At 49.9% G+C, this 18,879-nt stretch overlaps 1 protein-coding gene across 2 annotated transcripts in view; it reads right to left on the bottom strand.

Moving 5' to 3' along the window:
* Positions 1 to 18,879, bottom strand: part of UBQLN4 (ubiquilin 4) — a 153,778-nt gene that overhangs the window by 25,726 nt on the left and 109,173 nt on the right. For both annotated transcript variants that reach the window (XM_085639568.1, XM_085639567.1), the window contains exon 7: positions 8,360 to 8,499. In XM_085639568.1, coding sequence (XP_085495694.1) covers positions 8,360 to 8,499 — 140 coding nt within the window. The remainder of the gene's footprint in view (positions 1 to 8,359; positions 8,500 to 18,879) is intronic.

Raw genomic sequence — 18,879 nt, 5'->3', positions numbered from 1 at the left:
CTATAATATTGCCGAGACCATTGCATTGTAAATGCTTGTTTATTTTTTCTAGGGTGGTGTCAACCTCTGGTCCGAACAAGTAGTCGGGGTTGACCGGCTGATTGAGGATGTTATTTTGAACCTCAGGCTTGAATCCGGAGATTCGTAGCCAGGCGTGTCGTCGTAACAGGACGCTGGTATTTATTGCTCTGGCAGCTGTATCTGCGGCATCCAGTGCACACTTAATAGATGCGTTTGTGAGGAGTTGTCCCTCCCTGATGAGGATCTCTGCTCCTTGTATTGGTCAGGGAGATGTTGGAGTAGGGTTTCTAATGTGTCATAGTGGGCGCGATCGTAGCGAGCTAGGAGCGCCTGGGTATTGGCAATACGCCATATATTAGCTGCCTGGGCTGCAACCCGTTTGCCGGAGGTCTCTAGCACCTTGGACTCCTTGTCCGGGGGAGGAGCTTCGCCAGTAGTCTGTGAGTGCGCCCTTTTGCGAGCATTAGCGACTACAATGGAATCTAGAGGCAACTGGCCTCTAATGTACGTAGGGTCCACAGGCGCCGACCTATATTTTTTGTCGATCCTGGGGTTTATTACTCTTGCCCTAGTGGGTTCTTTGAAAATGTCCTTTGCTGGTTTAAGGACACCTTTCAGCATGGGTAGAGTTTTGATATTCCTTTCTGAGGATGCGAAAGTATCCATTAGAAAATCGTCCTCGATTGTGTCAGAGTGGAGTTGCACACCATGATTGGCCGCAGCACGTTCAATGAGGGCGTTGAATGCGGCAGTATCCTCTGTGGGAGACATTTTCGCGCCATATAGCTGCGTGTCCTGTGTATCCATAGGCGCACCCGTGTCTACAGGGTCATCCCAAGCTTGGTGAGGGTCCTGTTGGCCTTCAGGGTCCATCTCTCTGGGGTAGGGGACATCGTCACCCATGTAGTCCTCCAAAGCATCGGTTTCGGAGGGTGTCGGAGAGAAGGGCTGTGGATCTAGGTAAGAGGTATGGAGACGTTCGTAAAGAACTGGTTCCGAATCCGCTGGCAGCTTTTTCTTTAGCGGGATCCGGTAGGAGTACAAAGGCTGCTCGGAAGATATTCTCCGCTTGTGGAGCATAAGTCTGCCGGTGTCGGCATCGATGATGTGGGACGGTGACGTCTCCGTAGGAGAACATTCGGCAGGTGTGATCCTAGTTTGGGTGACACGTGTCCTGATTGCAAACAGTTTGGGTGCCGTGGATGGTGGCAGTCCAAAAGTGATGTTGGGTATTGCTGGAGGAGCTTTTTGAGCCTTTCTCGGCTCGGAGCCCGACGTGTCCTGGAGGGTTGCCTTTTCTTTGATGCGTTGCAAGGACGCTGCAACTTGTCGAACCTGTAACGCCGGCGGTTCTCTGGCGCCGAGCGGTTCTGCAGAGGCAGGCGTGGACTTCTTCGGGGCCACGGGGTCATCGAGTCGATGAGAGGTAGTAGCTGTCGACGACGTCGATGATTGGGCCTTCGGTGCCACTTTCGAAGCGATGTGCGACGGAGCGGCCATTTTGACCTTCGTGGCTGGAGCCGATTGTTTCGGTGCCGGGGGCCGAGGCGGCTTGGCGGTACCGATGGCCTTTTTCCGTGTGTTGGTGCCGACGTCGGCTGCTGCGAGTTCGGCACCGAAGTCCCGTTTGGTGCGGTCGGCGCCGACGGGTTTGGCTGGCGTCGAAGGTGTAGAGGGCTTCGATCCGACCAGTGGTAGTTTCACTTTCGGTTTCTGTGGAACCGACACGACTTTTGTTTTCGGTTTCGAGGAAGGGAAACCAGTCATTTTGGGCACTAATGGCTGTCGCTGAATGTCCGAGGCCGGGCCAGATGGCGGGGCCGAAGAACTGCGGGAAAGGTCTTGGGTAAGGCCCGAAGGCGATCCCTCGACCGGAGCCATTGACTGACGCACTGGGATATCCTCCGTCTGTACGGGTAGGCCTTGCTCGTCACCGGAGCTACTTTCTTCGGCCCCTAAGGCCTCATCGTAGTCTTCTACCTCGGTGTCTGTGAAAGAGTTGTTCTTCGATGTCTTCCGATCCGGAGTCGTGTTCGGAAGCGGGGCTGGAGGGTAGGTTCTCCACGCCTTCCACATCTTCGTCCTCGGCGCTGAAGATGTTGGTCGGGGCCGGTGCCGGTTGCTGCGCTTCAAGTCTCGCCGCTCGTGGATTCCGGAGAGTCTTCTTGGATCGGAATCGGGCACAGGCCATACATGTGGATTCGTCGTGATCCGGTGAAAGGCATTTGTTGCACACCGGGTGGACGTCGACATGGGGATATTTCGCATTGCAAACAGGACACCGCTTGAATGGTGTCCTCGATTCCATCGTCGATGTAGGGTCGATGGTCGGATACGATGCGAAAAAGTTGTTGTTGAAGTCAGTAAACTAACAAGTAACTGTCGATACCGATCGGGAACAGTACCGACGCGAACTAAAGGCCTTTTGGCCTGAAAAAAGTTTTTCCTAACTTGAGTCAAGATAAGCACATCCGAACCCAATGGCGGAAAAAAACAATCTGAGGATGGAGAGGATGCCCATGCGCACTGTGGTCCAGGGGAGGAGTCACCTATCTCAGGATACTTCGAAGACTCTTCCAGGACAACAACGTGCAAACATCCGGACCCAACACTAGGCGGCGATCTATGCACAGATATGAATTCAGCAGCCCACATGCCTCGAACTAGCAGTTCACTTTGCTTAAAACAGTGGAATTTCTGATATTTATTTGCTTCTATGCACTTAATTGCTTGCGAGATGAGCAGCACAGGATCAAGGTTTAGGGACTAGCGTGGGGACAAACCGCCACTCCCATACAGCGGGGCCGTGACGGAATAAACTCGTGACACAGGCGCCCGCGCGCTGCACCGCGCCTCGCGGCACTCTGACCCTGCTTCTGCTCCCCCTCCCCTCACGCCGCTCCTCTGATGATGCTATCGCCGGTGGGCACGTGGGGGTGATGCTGCCAGTTCCTGGTTCGCTGGCAGCTTCGGCACTGCGACCAATCAAAGCCCGCATTATAGTGCGAATTGGAGGACAAGGGGGAGAGTCTAGCAAAGCAGTCCGCGCCGCGCCTCCTCCTCCCGGCCAGGCTCAGCCATCGGGACTCCATGGGAGGGGGAGAAGCCGCGCCTCCTCCCAGGCTCCTCCAGCAGCATTGGCAGCGGCTCGGGGTGCGTGCTTGAGTTGCTGCTGCCAGCCGAGAACAGAGGAGGGAAGCCCGACTCACCCAGCATGAGCCACGAGCCCTGTGGGAGGCACTAGGACCCAGGGCCGTATGAAGGACAACAGGTAACCATTATTTTTCAGGGCATTCCCAATCGCTGTCACCCATCCAGGTTATGCATACCCCTCCTGCAGCGCATTGTGCAGACGGGTGGAGGCCAGCGACGGTCCCAGAGGTGGGGGTGGGTGCGGAGGGTCGACTATTAGCTAATGGGCGGTCGAGGGTGCCCTCGGACAGGTCTCTGCTGCGGGGTCGTGATGGAAGGGGCAGTGCAGGTGCTGACGGTAATGACTGAAGTGCATTGGCAATGATAACCAGCACATTCGTGCTTTAGCCAGGAGCTCTTTGGGTCACTGCGTGTGTGAGCTTCGCCTGGGGTCGGAAGGAGCAGAATGTGTACACCCCTGCTGAGAGGGTGGCAGGCTCGCTGTAAGGATGGCGTAACTTCTCCCCAGCTTAGTTCACAAGCGCATAATAAAGATCCCTGTGGAACTTCGTCATTGTAATGTGCCTTCGGTCTCTTCGCGCCATTAGATTTCTGGTTCAGCTCCCACATTGTAGCTGTCATTTGTAGGTCTGAAGGACTGTAGAGACGATCCCTTTCACCCACCGGGGTCTATAAAATGGTGGCTTTCAGTTTCACAATACCACCTACAGTAAGTGCCAAGATACCGTTTGTGGTTCGAGGTGCTAAAAGGTGACTTGTTTCACTAATTACTTTGGAGGGTGCTATTCAGTCTGACCGTATTTGTAGAGGACAGTGCACAAACATACTGCCCCAAGCTCAGCCAGCTTCTCCATCCACGAAAAACAGCTCACCAAGCAGGGCCTAGAGGAACTCTGCTCCTCCTGAGGCACTGGTGCTTTGTTTCCGCCTGGCGCAAAGTGCACTAAATGCTTGTTTTTTGCATCTCAGCAATGTACCTCTAACTCTGCCAGCTGGTGCTTTCGTTCTACTGCTGCCTACATCGGGAGAATAAAGGGGGTTAAGAGTGCTGGTTAAGTGTTGTGTTGAAGATTTGTGGTGGGGGTTATGAGCAATGCCAATAGCTCTAACTTTAACAATGCCGAGACCATTGCATTGTAAATGCTTGTTTATATATTGGCACCCGTGTCAGCCGAAGACAGATAGACTCATAACACAGTAGACTGGTGGCCAGTGTTCGTTGAGACACTTTGGAAACTTTCAAGGATGCCAGGTCTACTATTTAGCTTGTGTCTAATACCGATTATATTAAGATACCTTGTGTTTGTGTGTCCTAAATCCACGGTTTGATCAGTGAAACTCTTATCGGCATGTTATGTCCAAGCCCATGTAGGCGTCTGAACCCGTATGTGTTGTAACTCGCAAGCGGCGTGGTGCGGCCAAAAGCAAATTCAAGGATTATGAATTGAGTGGGGCAACCAGCAATTAGATCAAAAATTTCACTGAACAAACCGTGGAATTAGGACACAAAAACAAGGCATCATCATATTATTGGTATTGGACAAATGCTAAATAGGAGACCTGACATCCTTGAAAGGTTACAAAATGTCTCAGCGAACGCTGGCCACCACACTACTATGTTGTGAGTCACTATGTCGTCAGCTGACACCAGTCCCAATGCACCATAAAGACCTGAAGAAATCTCTGCTAAGGGATCTAACGCGTTGGCTACATGGAAGACCAGCATTAAATATGCAATAGGTCTTGCCTTTTATTAAGTTAAAGCCATTTGCTCTGCTACACAATACCATTAGCAAAACAAATGGCTTTAACTTAATCAAAGGCGAGACCTATTGCATTTTCAATGCTTGTTTTTCCAAGCATTGGCCGCGCGCACACAACTCCCGCTTCTCCCCCTCCCCCACCACATATCGCGTCTCGCAGCCGCATCAATAAGATGTGGCCTAACGGCTAGAGCGTACGACCTTGAAGCTTGGTAACCAGGTTCGAGTCTCTGCGGCTCAACCTCTTGTGCTTCTGGGCAAATCACTTTATCTCCCCACACCTAACAAAACATGGATGTGCCCGTCTGGAACAGCTGGTGCTCGTGTAAAGCGCCCTGATACCTCCAGGTTGAGTTCGAGCTATATAAACCTACAAGACAAAAAACACGGCTCTAAGGATCTCACACGCCCTCACACGTGCACTCACTGTCACGGGCCTCAGATGTGCTCGTGGGGGATGCACTCTCCCCCTCCATAAGTGCCCCTCGCTCCCAGAAGATTCACGCACTTCCTGCTGGTTGGCGAAGAGTGAGACACAAGCTCTCACGTGACAAAGTCGGGGTATAGCGCCCACCAAGCGCATCTCGGGTTTAAACAAGCATCGTCATACAAATAGAACACGGTGACCAGTACGGGGTTGTTTGCTCTACCCCACGCCCCAGTGACACACTCAGGAGTGACACCCTCAGTAATGACACACCCGGTAGTGATACATCCATGAGTGATAACCTCAGGAGAGAGACACAGGACTGACAAACTTAAGAGTGACACACTCTGGAGTGTAAGTACATGGGCCTCTGTCCCTGCAGGCTGGACTCATTAAGATGTGGCCTAACGGTTAGAGCGTACAACCTCGAAGCTGGGTAACCGGGTTAGAGTCTCTGCGGCTCAACCCCTTGTGATTCTGGGCAAATCACTTCATCTCCCCACGCCAAACAAAACATGGATGTGCCCATCTGGAAAAGCTGGTGCTCGTGTAAAGCGCCACGATACCTCCGTGTCGAGTTCGAACTATATAAAACTTTAAGACAAAACACGGCTCTACGGATCTTACACGCCCTCTCATGCACTCACGGTCACGTGCCTCAGAGGTACTCTCGTGCTCGTGGGGGATGCACTCTCCCCCCTCCATAAGTGCCCCTCGCTCCCAGAAGATTCACGCGCTTTTTGCTGGTTGGCGAAGAGTGAGACACAAGTCACCAGAGAAGCCAGAGACACTTTTCTCTTTTAGAGACGTCCCAGTTGGACTGGCTCGCCTGACTTCCTTTTGTGCTAAAAGGTTTCTTATCTTTATGGGGCCATGTGTTTGGCCCCATAAAGATAAACCTTTTACGCCAGCAGTAAGTCGGGGCAGCCGGTCCAACTGGGACGGCTCTAAAAGAGAAAAGTGTACGTCACCGGAAGCTCTTTTCCAATGGCTGGCCACCGTTTACCATAAACGGTGATGCCAGCCAATGGAAAAGAGGGGCGGGGCTTAAACCCCGCTAGTGAAAGCTACCCTAAATCATTCAATCTCGCCAGCGAGACTGCGCATGTCTGCGCAGCCTACGCCAGGCGAGACCTAAAAAACCTTTAAAGGAATAAGTAGATGTGAATAAAGGACCCCTTTTTTGGAAGAACTTTGATGAGTCTGTGCACTATGTAACCTAAGCAATTTGAGATGCTTACATACCTAATATGATGAATGGTGGCTTCCGATCAACGTTTCGTAAATTGTTCAATGGAGCTTTGCTCATGTGCGGAAGATTAGGAGGCTGATACCTCACCTCATGATTCTGACCTATCTCCCCCGGATAATGAATGGGTTAAACACTGTTAGTTCTGAACATCATCCTCTGCAGAACTTAATATGATAACATCTGGATTGCTGATGTGCAGCGTACTATAAACTTCTGTGAATTGTGAAAAATAACTAATTACAATCTGTGTGCTTCATGTCCAGGATGGCAAAGCTTCTGGAATGGCCTGTGCTAGGTTTTTACCTTAGAGATGGGGCAAACTCATGGCCACAGAAAGAAAACACACTGTCCCCCTAACCGATGCTGCCTGTTCTCATTTAGTACTCTTTCTTTCTTTGTCTTCTTCCTTTACTCCTATCCCCTCTCACCTGAATCCCGCACCCTTGCCTGCTACACCACCTAGGCCCCTGTCCTTTTGTGCCCTTTGACTAAGCACTCCTTCTCCCCTTGTTGGAAAAGACCCAATATTTCTACTCTGAAGTCTCAGCGAACCCGCTGTGAGAGTCCACAGCGCCAAGGGAGCCACCCACAGTAGAGGTATGGTATGGCACCCCTTGCCAAAACACTCCCTCTCCCCTTTTTGGGAAAGGATCCAGTTTGTAGGCCTTGGAGTCTCAGAGACCCCTCTGAGAGAGTCCACTGCGTTTAGGGAACCTCTCACAACAGAGATGGGGAAATGATACCACTTCCCCTGGCATCACAGCTTACTGGACGTTGGACGCAGCTTTGACTCGTCTACCGGTTAGTGTCCCCGTCACCCTCCCCCTCTTTCCATGCTGTGCCGCTCACCCTCCCCTCCTCTTTTCCTCCTCCGTCCTCTGTCTACTTCCCCTGCTCCTCCCCCCTCTCCTTGCCTGCTTTTTCCCTTACATATATGTCCTTTTTGTAGTCTCCACCTTACAAGTAACTATGTTTACCAAGCTCTAATAACTGTGTAACCTTTGTAACGATGTAACCTGCAACTATGGTCTGATACTCATGTAAATCGCTCCGATACCTTCGGGTCTAGCCAGCACTATATAAAACCTTTAAATAAATAAATCTTATTTGGACTGAAATTTTTCACTAGAAGTGATAGGTGCAAATTTGGTTGCCTCGTCCTCATCTTTGTAAATGACATGGTGTGCGAATTGAACTCATGCTTGGGAGCTGTTCCTTTCAAAGTTTCTAAAATGACAGCACTATTTCAGATAAGCTTTTTTCCATTCCTGCGCTATAGCATACACATTTTCAAACTGGTGGCTAGAAATGCCCTCAATAACTCTTATTAACGAAGATTTATATGCTTGTGCCATCAACACTGGCACGAGTGAGGAATCCACCCAAGATAAAGAAAGCGATCCATTGGTGGTTGAGGGTTCAGAGTCCTTTAAAAGACGCACCTTAAAGATCCCTTATAGGGCTACTGGTAGAGACACCACAATACATACTAGCTCAGCATGTCCTATACAGGTTCGCAATCCCGGTGCTGCTTTCTGACTTCTGTGACTAAGTAGGGGACAAGGGCCCCTGCACGTTTCGCCCATTTACACCTTTGTGGAGTATGAAATCTGTATTTATCTGCTGCAGAAAGGCTGCTTTGACTCTGTACAGCATCTGTGTTTGCTGATGCAACCGTTTGGCTAAATAATAATACTTGTGACATGACCACATAAGGCTATGTGATCCAAAGCAAAGGATTACCTGTGCAGCATAATCTGGATTCTGCGCAAGACTCTCCATCATGCTACGCATGTATGGGGCTGAAATCATACTCTGCATCAGCTGTGGGTTTTCAGAGATCTGCTGCATAACACCCTGCATTTCTGGGCTGCTAAACAAACCTGAATAAATGGACGACAAAAGGGCAATGTTTTGGCAAAGAGGAAACAAATTAATATTTCACAAAAATATTAAAGAAATGCAATGGTATGTTATTCAATAACACATTTATCCAGAAGAATAGATATAGAGTACTAGTTTAATCATGTAGAAAGGTTATTGTCCAAGAAAAATACAAAACATAAGCCTCAATAGGTAATCTAATTGGAAGATTTATAGGAATGGAAGAAGCATTTAAAGATACTAACTTGATATTTACAGACCCAACCTTCAGAGATATTAATGTCTCACAATGCCAACCATTTATGCACAGTTCTATATGTTCAAACTACAAATGGTATCTCGTGCACAGCAACACAATTCACTACATTAAAAAAAGGGCAATAACAAATTAAACAAAAAAAACAGTGTGATCCGAAGATTAAAGGATGCAGAATGCTCCAGACACAAGAACTAACTGGTACTTTTTCGAAGAATGCTGCTGGTTAATGGGCTTCCATGGTATAAACTGAAGTATGTGCCTCCGGTGCTTCCACCTCGGCTTACATTCTGCTTTTGCTCCTGTGAAAAATCAAGGCCAAAAAAATGGATCACTGTATTGTATCACCGCTAGGTGGTTATACTGTGCAGAGTGTCCAGGGGTTCCCCAAAAGTGTACAGGGCTCAATGTAAAACCCTAAGTGCTCTATAAGTGGTAGTGTGGGTGAGCAGCCTTAGGCCCACCACAGGAGTGTAAGAAATGTATTGAACAACATGGACCAATAATGACACTACTCAAATAGGAGATCCACACCAATTCTAAGAAAAATTTACTTTGTATTTTATTTTAAGACCAAGATCTTCGCTGTAAGGTAAGTATTGAATATGCTACTTACCAGTATGCATCTGTTCTTGGCATGTAGGGCTGCTGACATTCATATCTGTGCATAGATCGCCGCCTAGTGTTGGGTCCGGATGTTTGCACGTTGTTGTCCTGGAAGAGTCTTCGAAGTATCCTGAGATAGGTGACTCCTCCCCTGGACCACAGTGCGCATGGGCATCCTCTCCATCCTCAGATTGTTTTTCGCCATTGTGGCAGTGATGGACTAGATATAGAAAGTGATGACCATGCTATGCAGTAATTCTGAGAGCTGCAGCTGCTACAGGCGCCAGGGAGGAGGGCGGGCGATATGAATGTCAGCAGCCCTACATGCCAAGAACAGATGCATACTGGTAAGTAGCATATTCAGTTCGAGGCATGTGGGCTGCTGAATTCATATCTGTGCATAGAATATGTAGCAGTACCTCCCATTAGCGGCGGGCGGCCACCAGTGCCAGCTGCAGCGGTCTGAAAAAGAGTTTTGAGAACAGCCTGTCCTACAGCTGCCTGCTGTTTTGAGTGTACATCTACACAATAGTGTTTGGTAAATGTATGTATAGTGGACCATGTGGCTGCTCTACATATATCATGTAAAGGAATGTTTCCCAGGAAAGCCATGGAGGCCCCTAACTTACGTGTTGAGTAGGCCCGTGGGGGAATCGTTAATGTGCGTTTAGCCTTTTGATAGCAAATTTGAATACATTTAACGATCCATCTGGCTATACCTGCCTTGGAGATAGCGTTGCCTTTGTGTTGTGGGGAAAAGGCGACGAAAAGTTGTTTCGTTTTCCTAAAGTTTTTAGTTCTGTCTATGTAGTACATGAGGGCTCTTTTGACGTCTAGTGTATGGAGCATTCTTTCAGCGACATTTTGTGGATTCTGAAAGAAAACAGGCAGTTCAATGGTTTGATTCATGTGGAACTGCGATATTACTTTAGGCATGAATTTGGGGTCGGTACGTAGTACGACCCTGTTCGCGTGAACCTGTATGAATGGCTCTTGAATGGTTAGTGCCTGGAGTTCACTAACTCTTCTCAACGAAGTGATTGCTACTAGGAAAGCCACCTTCCAGGTGAGGAATTGAATCTCACATGAGTGGAGAGGTTCGAAGGGTGGACCCATCAGTCTGGTGAGGACCAAGTTGAGGTTCCACACTGGTGCTGGTGGGTGTCTTGGGGGAATCACTCGTTTAAGTCCCTCCAAGAAGGCTTTGATGGCAGGCACTCTGAATAAAGAGAGGTGCTGCCTGTTTGAGATAGGCTGCTATTGCGGTTAAATGGATACGTATTGAGGTGTATGCCAGATTGCATCGGTATAGGTGTAAGAGGTAACAGATTATGTTTTGAGTGGATGCGTCTAGCGGGTTAATGTCATTGTTATTACAATAAATGACAAACCTCTTCCATTTGGCTGCATAGAAAGCTCTGGTAGTGGGTCTCCTAGCTTCCTTAATGATGTCCATACAGTCAGGTGGCAGGTTTAGGTAGCCAAACTCTAGGACTTCAGGAGCCAGATTGCCAGGTTCAGCTGTTGCGGATCTGGGTGCTGAATTTCTCCATGGTTCTGCGTCAAAAGCGCGGGTTTGATCCGCAGCCTTTGATGCGGCACCACGGAAAGTTCCAGAAAGGTGGTGTACCATGGCTGGCGTGCCCATGTTGGAGCAACCAGGATGAGTGTCAGTGAGTGCTGTCGCAGTTTGCGTGCCACTAGCGGTATCAACGGCGCTGGGGGAAAAGCGTACGCAAATCTGCCGGACCAGTTCATCCATATCGCATTGCCCTGCGACTGTGGATGTGGGAACCTGGCGGCAAAGCTTTGGCATTTTGCGTTTTCCCTTGTGGCGAATAGGTCTATCTCTGGATGACCCCACTGCTGGAAGTACGGTTGGAGTACTGATGGGTGTAACTCCCACTCGTGCATTTGGTGGCTGTGTCTGCTGAGCAGATCCGCCGTCTGGTTGTCCTTGCCGGGGAGGTGTTCCGCCATGAGGAATATGTTCTTCTGAATGGCCCACTTCCACATGCTCTGAGCCAGATGAGACAACTGTGGAGAGTGTGTTCCTCCCTGCTTCTGTATGTAGTACATGGCAGTCATGTTGTCCGTCCGGATCAACACGACCTTGTTGCACAGGTGTACTTTGAATGCTTTCAGAGCCAGGAAGATTGCCATCAGTTCCAGAAGGTTGATGTGCATCTTCTTTTGTTGTGTAGTCCATAGTCCCTGCACTGTGTAATTGAGTACATGGGCTCCCCATCCCTGGAGAGACGCGTCCGCTGTCAGTATTATTTGTGGAACAGGCTCTTGGAACGGTCGGCCCTTGCAAAGGTTTTGTGGATTCCACCAATGCAGAGAGTTGTATGCCCGACCGCTCACCAACACTAGGTCTTTTAATTGCCCGTGAGCCTGATTCCATTGACGTGCTAAGCACTCCTGAAGCGGGCGCATATGTAGTCTCGCGTGTGGGACTATGAAAATGCAGGAGGCCATCATGCCTATGAACTGCATGAACACTCGCGCAGGAAGGGAGTGTTGGGGTTTGAACTTGGAAATCAGCATTTGCATGCTGTTGATCCTCACTAAATTTGGCTGAGCTGTGGCTGCCAGAGTGTCTATGGTCGCACCTAGGTACTGTCGTACGTGTGCGGGTTGGAGATGTGATTTCGGGTAATTTAGTGAGAATCCCAGACTGTGAAGAAGGTGAATGGTGCGGGACATGTGGCTGGCAAATTGCTGGGCTGACTTTGCCTGAACAAGCCAGTCGTCCAGGTAAGGGTAGACGTGAATGTGTTGCCTTCGTAGATGTGCAGCCACGGTAGCTAGGCACTTTGTGAAAACTCTGGGTGCTGTTGTCACTCCGAAGGGGAGGACTTTGAATTGATAGTGCTGCCCCTGAATGGTGAACCGGAGATATTTTCAATGTGACGGGTGTATGGGTATGTGGAAATGCGCATCTTTGAGGTCTAGCGTGGCTAGGAAGTCTCCCTGTTTGAGCAGCGGGAGGACTTGTTGTAGGGTGAGCATGTGGAAATGCTCTGAAAGAATGTAGCGGTTGAGGGGTCTCAGGACTAGTATAGGTCTGAGTGACCCGTCCTTTTTTGGTATTAAGAAGTACAGGGAGTACACCCCCGTACCTTGCTCGTGGACGGGTACGACCTCTATTGTGCCTTTTTTCAGCATACTTAGCACTTCCTGCTGTAATAGCGCTAAGTGCTCTGAGGACATAGGACGGTGTTTTGGCGGTATTGTGGGTGGAGTGGAGGTTAATTCTAGGCAGTAACCGTGTTTGATAATATCTTTGACCCACCTGTCCGTGGTGATGGAGTTCCACGTGGACAGGAACCTTTGTAGCCTCCCCCCGACAGGTGTTATGTGGTCGGGAAGAAGGGAGAGGGCGTCACTGTTTGTTCTTGGGGGAGGACCTGGTATTGCCGTATCCGCGTCCTCTGGCCCTTTGTGCTGGAGCCACGATATCCACCCCTGGTGTTTTTATCGTAGGTACTTTGTGTGTTGCCCTTGTTGTAGGTTTGCTGTGACCCCTGTCCTCTACCTGCTCCTCTATTTCCGGGGCGACGAAAGGAGCCACTCCGAAAGGACTGCGTTTTGAGAGCCCCCATGGACTTTGCAGTGTCCGTGTCCTTTTTTATTTTTTCTAGGGTGGTGTCAACCTCTGGTCCGAATAAGTAGTCGGGGTTGACCGGTTGATTGAGAATGTTATTTTGAACCTCAGGTTTGAATCCGGAGATTCGTAACCAGGCGTGTCGTCGTAACAGGACGCTGGTGTTTATTGCTCTGGCAGCTGTATCTGCGGCATCCAGTGCACACTTAATGGAAGCGTTTGTGAGGAGTTGTCCCTCCCTGATGAGGATCTCTGCTCCCTCTTTGTATTGGTCAGGGAGATGTTGGAGTAGGGTTTCTAATGTGTCATAGTGTGCGCGATCGTAGCGAGCTAGGAGCGCCTGGGTATTGGCAATACGCCATATGTTAGCTGCCTGGGCTGCAACCCGTTTGCCGGAGGTCTCTAGCACCTTGGACTCTTTGTCCGGGGGAGGAGCATCCCCAGTTGTCTGCGAGTGCGCCCGTTTGCGAGCATTAGCGACTACGATGGAGTCCAGAGGCAACTGGCCTCTAATGTACGTAGGGTCCCCAGGCGCCGACCTATATTTCTTGTCGATTCTGGGGTTTATTACTCTTGCCCTGGTGGGTTCTTTGAAAATGTCCTTTGCTGGTTTGAGGACACCTTTCAACATGGGTAGAGTTTTGATATTCCTTTCTGAGGATGCGAAAGTATCCATTAGAAAATCGTCCTCGATTGTGTCAGAGTGGAGTTGCACACCATGATTGGCCGCAGCACGTTCAATTAGGGCGTTGAATGCGGCAGTGTCCTCTGTGGGAGACGTTTGTGCGCCATATAGCTGCGTGTCCTGTGTATCCATAGGTGCACCCATGTCCACAGGGTCATCCCAAGCCTGGTCAGGGTCCTGTCGGCCTTCAGGGTCCATCTCTCTGGGGTAGGGGACGTCGTCACCCATATAGTCCTCCAAAACGTCGGTTTCGGAGTGTGTCGGAGAGAAGGACTGTGGATCTGGGTAAGAGGTATGGAGACGTTCGTAAAGAACTGGTTCTGAATCCGCTGGCAGCTTTTTCTTTAGCGGGATCCGGTAGGAGTCCAAAGCGTGTTCGGAAGATATTCTCCGCTTGTGGAGCATAATTCTGCAGGTGTCGGCATCGATGATGTGGGACGGTGACGTCTCCGTAGGAGAGCGTTCGGCAGGTGTGATCCTAGTTTGGGTGACACGTGTTCTTATTTCAAACATTTTGGGCGCCGTGGATGGCGGCAGGCCAAAAGTGATATGGGGTGGCGCTGGAGAAGCTTTCTGAGCTTTTTTCGGCTCGGAGCCTGACGTGTCCTGGAGGGCAGCCTTTTCTTTGATGCGTTGCAAGGACGCTGCAACTTGTCGCACCTGGAACGCCGACGGTTCTTTGGCGCCGAGCGGTTCTGTAGAGGCAGGCGTGGACTTCTTCGGGGCCACGGGGTCATCGAGTCGAGGAGAGGTAGTAGCCGTCGATGATTGGGCCTTAGGTGCTGCTTTCGAAGCGGTGTGCGACGCAGCGGCCATTTTGACCTTCGTGGCTGGAGCCGATGGTTTCGGTGCCGGGTGCCGAGGCGGTTTGGCGGTACCGATGGCCTTTTTCCGTGTGTCGGCGCCGACGTCGGCTGCTGCGAGTTCGGCACCGAAGTCTTGTTTGGTGCGGTCGGTGCCGACTGGTTTGGCTGGCGTCGAAGGTGTAGTGGGCTTCGAGCCAACCAGTGTTACTTTCAGTTTCGGTTTCTGTGGAACCGACACGACTTTTGGTTTCGAGGAAGGGAAACCAGTAGTTTTGGGTACTAATGGCTGTCGCTGAATGTCCGAGGCCGGGCCCGAGGGCGGGGCCGAAGAACTGCGGGATAGGTCTTGGGTAAGGCCCGAAGGCGATCCCTCGACCGGAGCCATTGACTGACGCACTGGGATATCCTCCGTCTGTACGGGTAGGCCTTGCTCGTCACTGGAGCTACTTTCTTCCGCCCCTAAGGCCTCATCGTAGTCTCCTACCTCGGTGTCGGCTTCATCTCTGTGAAAGAGTTGTTCTTCGATGTCTTCCGATCCGGAATCGTGTTCGGAAGCGGGGCTGGAGGGTAGGTTCTCCACGCCTTCCACATCTTCGTCCTCGGCGCTGAAGATGTTGGTTGGGGCCGGTCCCGCTTGCTGCGCTTCAAGTCTCGCTGCTCGTCGATTCCGGAGAGTCTTTTTGGATCGGAATCGGGCACAGGCCATACATGTGGATTCGTCGTGATCCGGTGAAAGGCATTTGTTGCACACCGGGTGGACGTCGACATGGGGATATTTCGCATTGCAAACAGGACACCGCTTGAATGGTGTCCTCGATTCCATCGTTGATGTGGGGTCAATGGTCGGATAAGATGCGAAAAAGTTGGTTTTGTTAAGTCAGTAAACTAACAAGTAACTGTCGATACCGATCGGGAACAGTACCGACGCGAACTAAAGGCCTTTTGGCCTGAAAAAAAGTTTTCCCTAACTTGAGCCAAGATAAGCACATCCGAACCCAATGGCGGAAAAAAACAATCTGAGGATGGAGAGGATGCCCATGCGCACTGTGGTCCAGGGGAGGAGTCACCTATCTCAGGATACTTCGAAGACTCTTCCAGGACAACAACGTGCAAACATCCGGACCCAACACTAGGCGGCGATCTATGCACAGATATGAATTCAGCAGCCCACATGCCTCGAACGTTTTTAAATCAAAATCCTTTTCACTTGTAAAAATTGTCACTTAGAATATTTTCAGCACAGTTCAAGGTTATCCTATGGGGAAAACAATATTGTGGTTTAACAGGTAAGTATCACACTTACAAATCCAGACTTCGGTCCCAAAGGTCAGCAAGGAGCATGGGTCAGATGAGTACCAAAACTGCACCACCAGAGGCACAGGGGAGGCTGGGTGCGGAGGTCAAAGTAGGAGTTCGGCCCAGAGCTTTTTAAAGGAGACTGGGGGTACCTGGAGCTACACTGCTTGCAGGTAAATAGATTGGTTGCAGGGCCAAGCTTTGGGGTTTAGAACCAGCACGGGTAGGGGGCAAAAAGCAGCAATGCGACACCAACAGTGGCACAGGGGCAACAGTGTGCAGGGTGCTATTCGAGTGTCAAGCACCCAATGCTGTTCATTGGAGATTCTTCGTTCGGCAAACAGGATGCAGGCGTTGCACCAGAGTTAGCAGGAGACCAACGACAGCAGAGGTAAGGAGAGGTGTAGGATTTCGCAGGGGCACCGTCAGTTCAGCTCAGCAAAGCACATGGGCTTCGGGTGCAGGGGTGCCTTTAGACGTCGGAGTATCTAACCGGAGCCGATCGCAGTCAGGGGGAGCCTCTGGATCCGGGGTCCTTGGGGTAAATTTTTTCTCGACAGGTCCGCTATCGATGGGAAATTGGAGTCTTTTTCGAAGGCAGCAGTCTTCCCAGGGTTTTCAGAGGTCGACGACTCCAAGACTGGTCGTAGGTTTGCAGAAGCTGGAGACAGGCCGGTAGAACTAGGGCCAAGGCAGTCGTCTTCAGCCTTCTCTGCAGTGATGTCTTTCTTCTTAGGACATCGCAGATCTGAGTTCCAGGTCTGGCGGGGCCACCAAATACTAGATTTAGGGGCGGTTTAGGGGAGTAGCACGTAGGACTAATAGGCACCTTACCTCTTTAATATGCCACCCTCCAGTGGGAGGGGGCATAGGCCTAGCCCTGAATGGTGGGGGTCCCCCCCCCTCTTCAAGATGGCAAGGAATGTAATGAAATGCTTCACCTCACCTCTCCCACCTTAGGGGTGGAGTTGGGCACACCACCTATTCTTCTCAGTTTTAACACTGGTTTTCCCACCCAAAGATGTAAACCTGGGGCTGCCATCTGCTGCTACCGCTAGTGGCTGGGGGTCGCATTAGAAAGGCAACAGAAGAAAGTGAGGTGAACAACTTCAAGCACCATTGAAAAACCGCATCAACAGTATTTTTCAATTGTTTCCTATGAATTGTTTTTATATATAGTTTTTAATTGGTGCCATAATTTGTTTCAAATTGTTGGATAATAAGAGATGCATTTGCTATTGTAATGTTAAAGGTGTTTTATCTATGTAATTATTGTAATATAAGAACCAGCTACAAAAGACCGTGCATTAGCTGAAAGAGCACTCATTCCCAGGAGCAACATGTTTACCTTCCTTGCCTACATTAGGCCCCTAAGGAGAGACCTGGTTACACCATCCGTACTGTTGCATCATGAAATCTTGAACAACTGAGCACTATGCTGTAATTGTATGGTAAAAGGTAAAGGTTTCTTGGCCAAGAATCGGCAACCAGCAGCCTGAAATTAGTATTCAAAATTAATCATTAGAAGAGGAATGAGATAATGGGCACCATGTCCTACCTAAGAGCAACCTGTCCGCACAGCAGTTTTAACACTTAATTGGCTGTGAACGAGCAGGTGTAGGAAGCTGGCTCTTTATACAGTGGAGCAAAATTACATTCTCTGTAAAAGAGTCCAGGCAAACTCGAAAGGAGTTACAGAGGCACAAATGACACCCCAAATACTCTCTTTTGTGGTAGTGTGGGCAAGCAGTTAGGCATATCAGAGGGTAGTGCTAAGCATTTATTGCACACACAAAGGTAGTGAGTGAGACCACAGTCAATAAGGAAATCAGACACCAATTTATATAAACACATACTTTTATATGAATTTTGAAATTAAGATCAAAGGAATCAAATAAGTACTTTTTGAGTTCTGCATTTCTACTGTTTTTAAAAATGGACACACTGCCATTTCTGAAGAGGTAATGTTATCCTATAGAAGAAAGACATACACTGAATTCAGGTACTTAACAGCGACTTACGGGAAAAATCTTCTGGACTTAAGAATGGTGCAAGGTCCAAAGCAGCACCAACAGATTACCTCAGACTGAACTTTACCGACCGGGTGCACAGGTGCTTTTCAGCCGCAGGTGCCCAATGTTATCCTATGGAGGAAAACATGTACTGCATTCGGGCACTTCACAACAACTTACGGGATCAATCTCCTGGACTTAAGATAAGTATGGAGCAAGGTCCAAGGCAGCACCAACAGGCCCCCTCGGGAGACTCTTGGGCATCCGGGTGCAGAGGTGTGTTACTGCGTCAGGTGTCCCATTCACTTTTATGGGGAACAGTCCAGTTGCAGAGAGGCTGCACGCTGGGAAGCTTGGTCTCTGAAAGGTCAAAGGACCACACTGGCACAGCTGGCCCACTCCAAATCAGACTAGGGGGCACAGGTGCAGTGGTGCTTTCCAGTGCTGGGTTTGCGGAGGGCCGGAGTTCTCTCAGTTCTTTTGGAGTGCCTGAAGAATGCTGGGAAGCAGCTCTGCACCTCTAAGAATTTCTGTGCCTTTGTTGAAGGTAGGCGGTCGTTCCAGGCTTTTGGAGGTACAGCAGCTGCAGGACGAGGCGACTTTAGCACAATCTGGTGGGAACATCAGACAGGTCAACAGGGTTGGTGTCAAGTCAGTTGCTTCTCCACAGTACCTGCTTCTCGCGGCTCTTCAATGTCTTCCTTCTTAGGTCAGCAGAAATCTGATTTCCTGGTGCCACGGGCTCCCCTAAATACTAGATTATGGGGTGTAGGGAAGTAGCCAATGACCACTTCCTACTTCCCATAGGTATAACCTTGTCCCAGAGTTCCTTATTCTGCCAGCACCAAATTGGCAGACCTTTAAATTTCATATCTATGTCAGGTAGCCCACCTTAGGGGTGAAACTAGCCTGAGGGTAGACATGCCTCTGACTACTAATTGTCCCGCCTCTCATGATGCCAAATATGTCCTGGGAAGGGGCGGGGTTGGCATCCCATTGCACCTGAGGGAAGAAAGATTGGCATACCAAAGGTGGTAGACTCTTTGAAGTGCTCTGCCTCGGAATGCCGATTTAAGAGCCTTCCTGAAGGAGGTGTAAAACACCTTCC

Source organism: Triturus cristatus, chromosome 12 (genome assembly GCF_964204655.1).
Source record: "Triturus cristatus chromosome 12, aTriCri1.1, whole genome shotgun sequence".
In the NCBI taxonomy this organism is placed as follows: Eukaryota; Metazoa; Chordata; class Amphibia; order Caudata; family Salamandridae; genus Triturus; species Triturus cristatus.
Note: the sequence above shows the minus strand (reverse complement) of the source record. Positions and strands in the feature narration are given on the sequence as shown.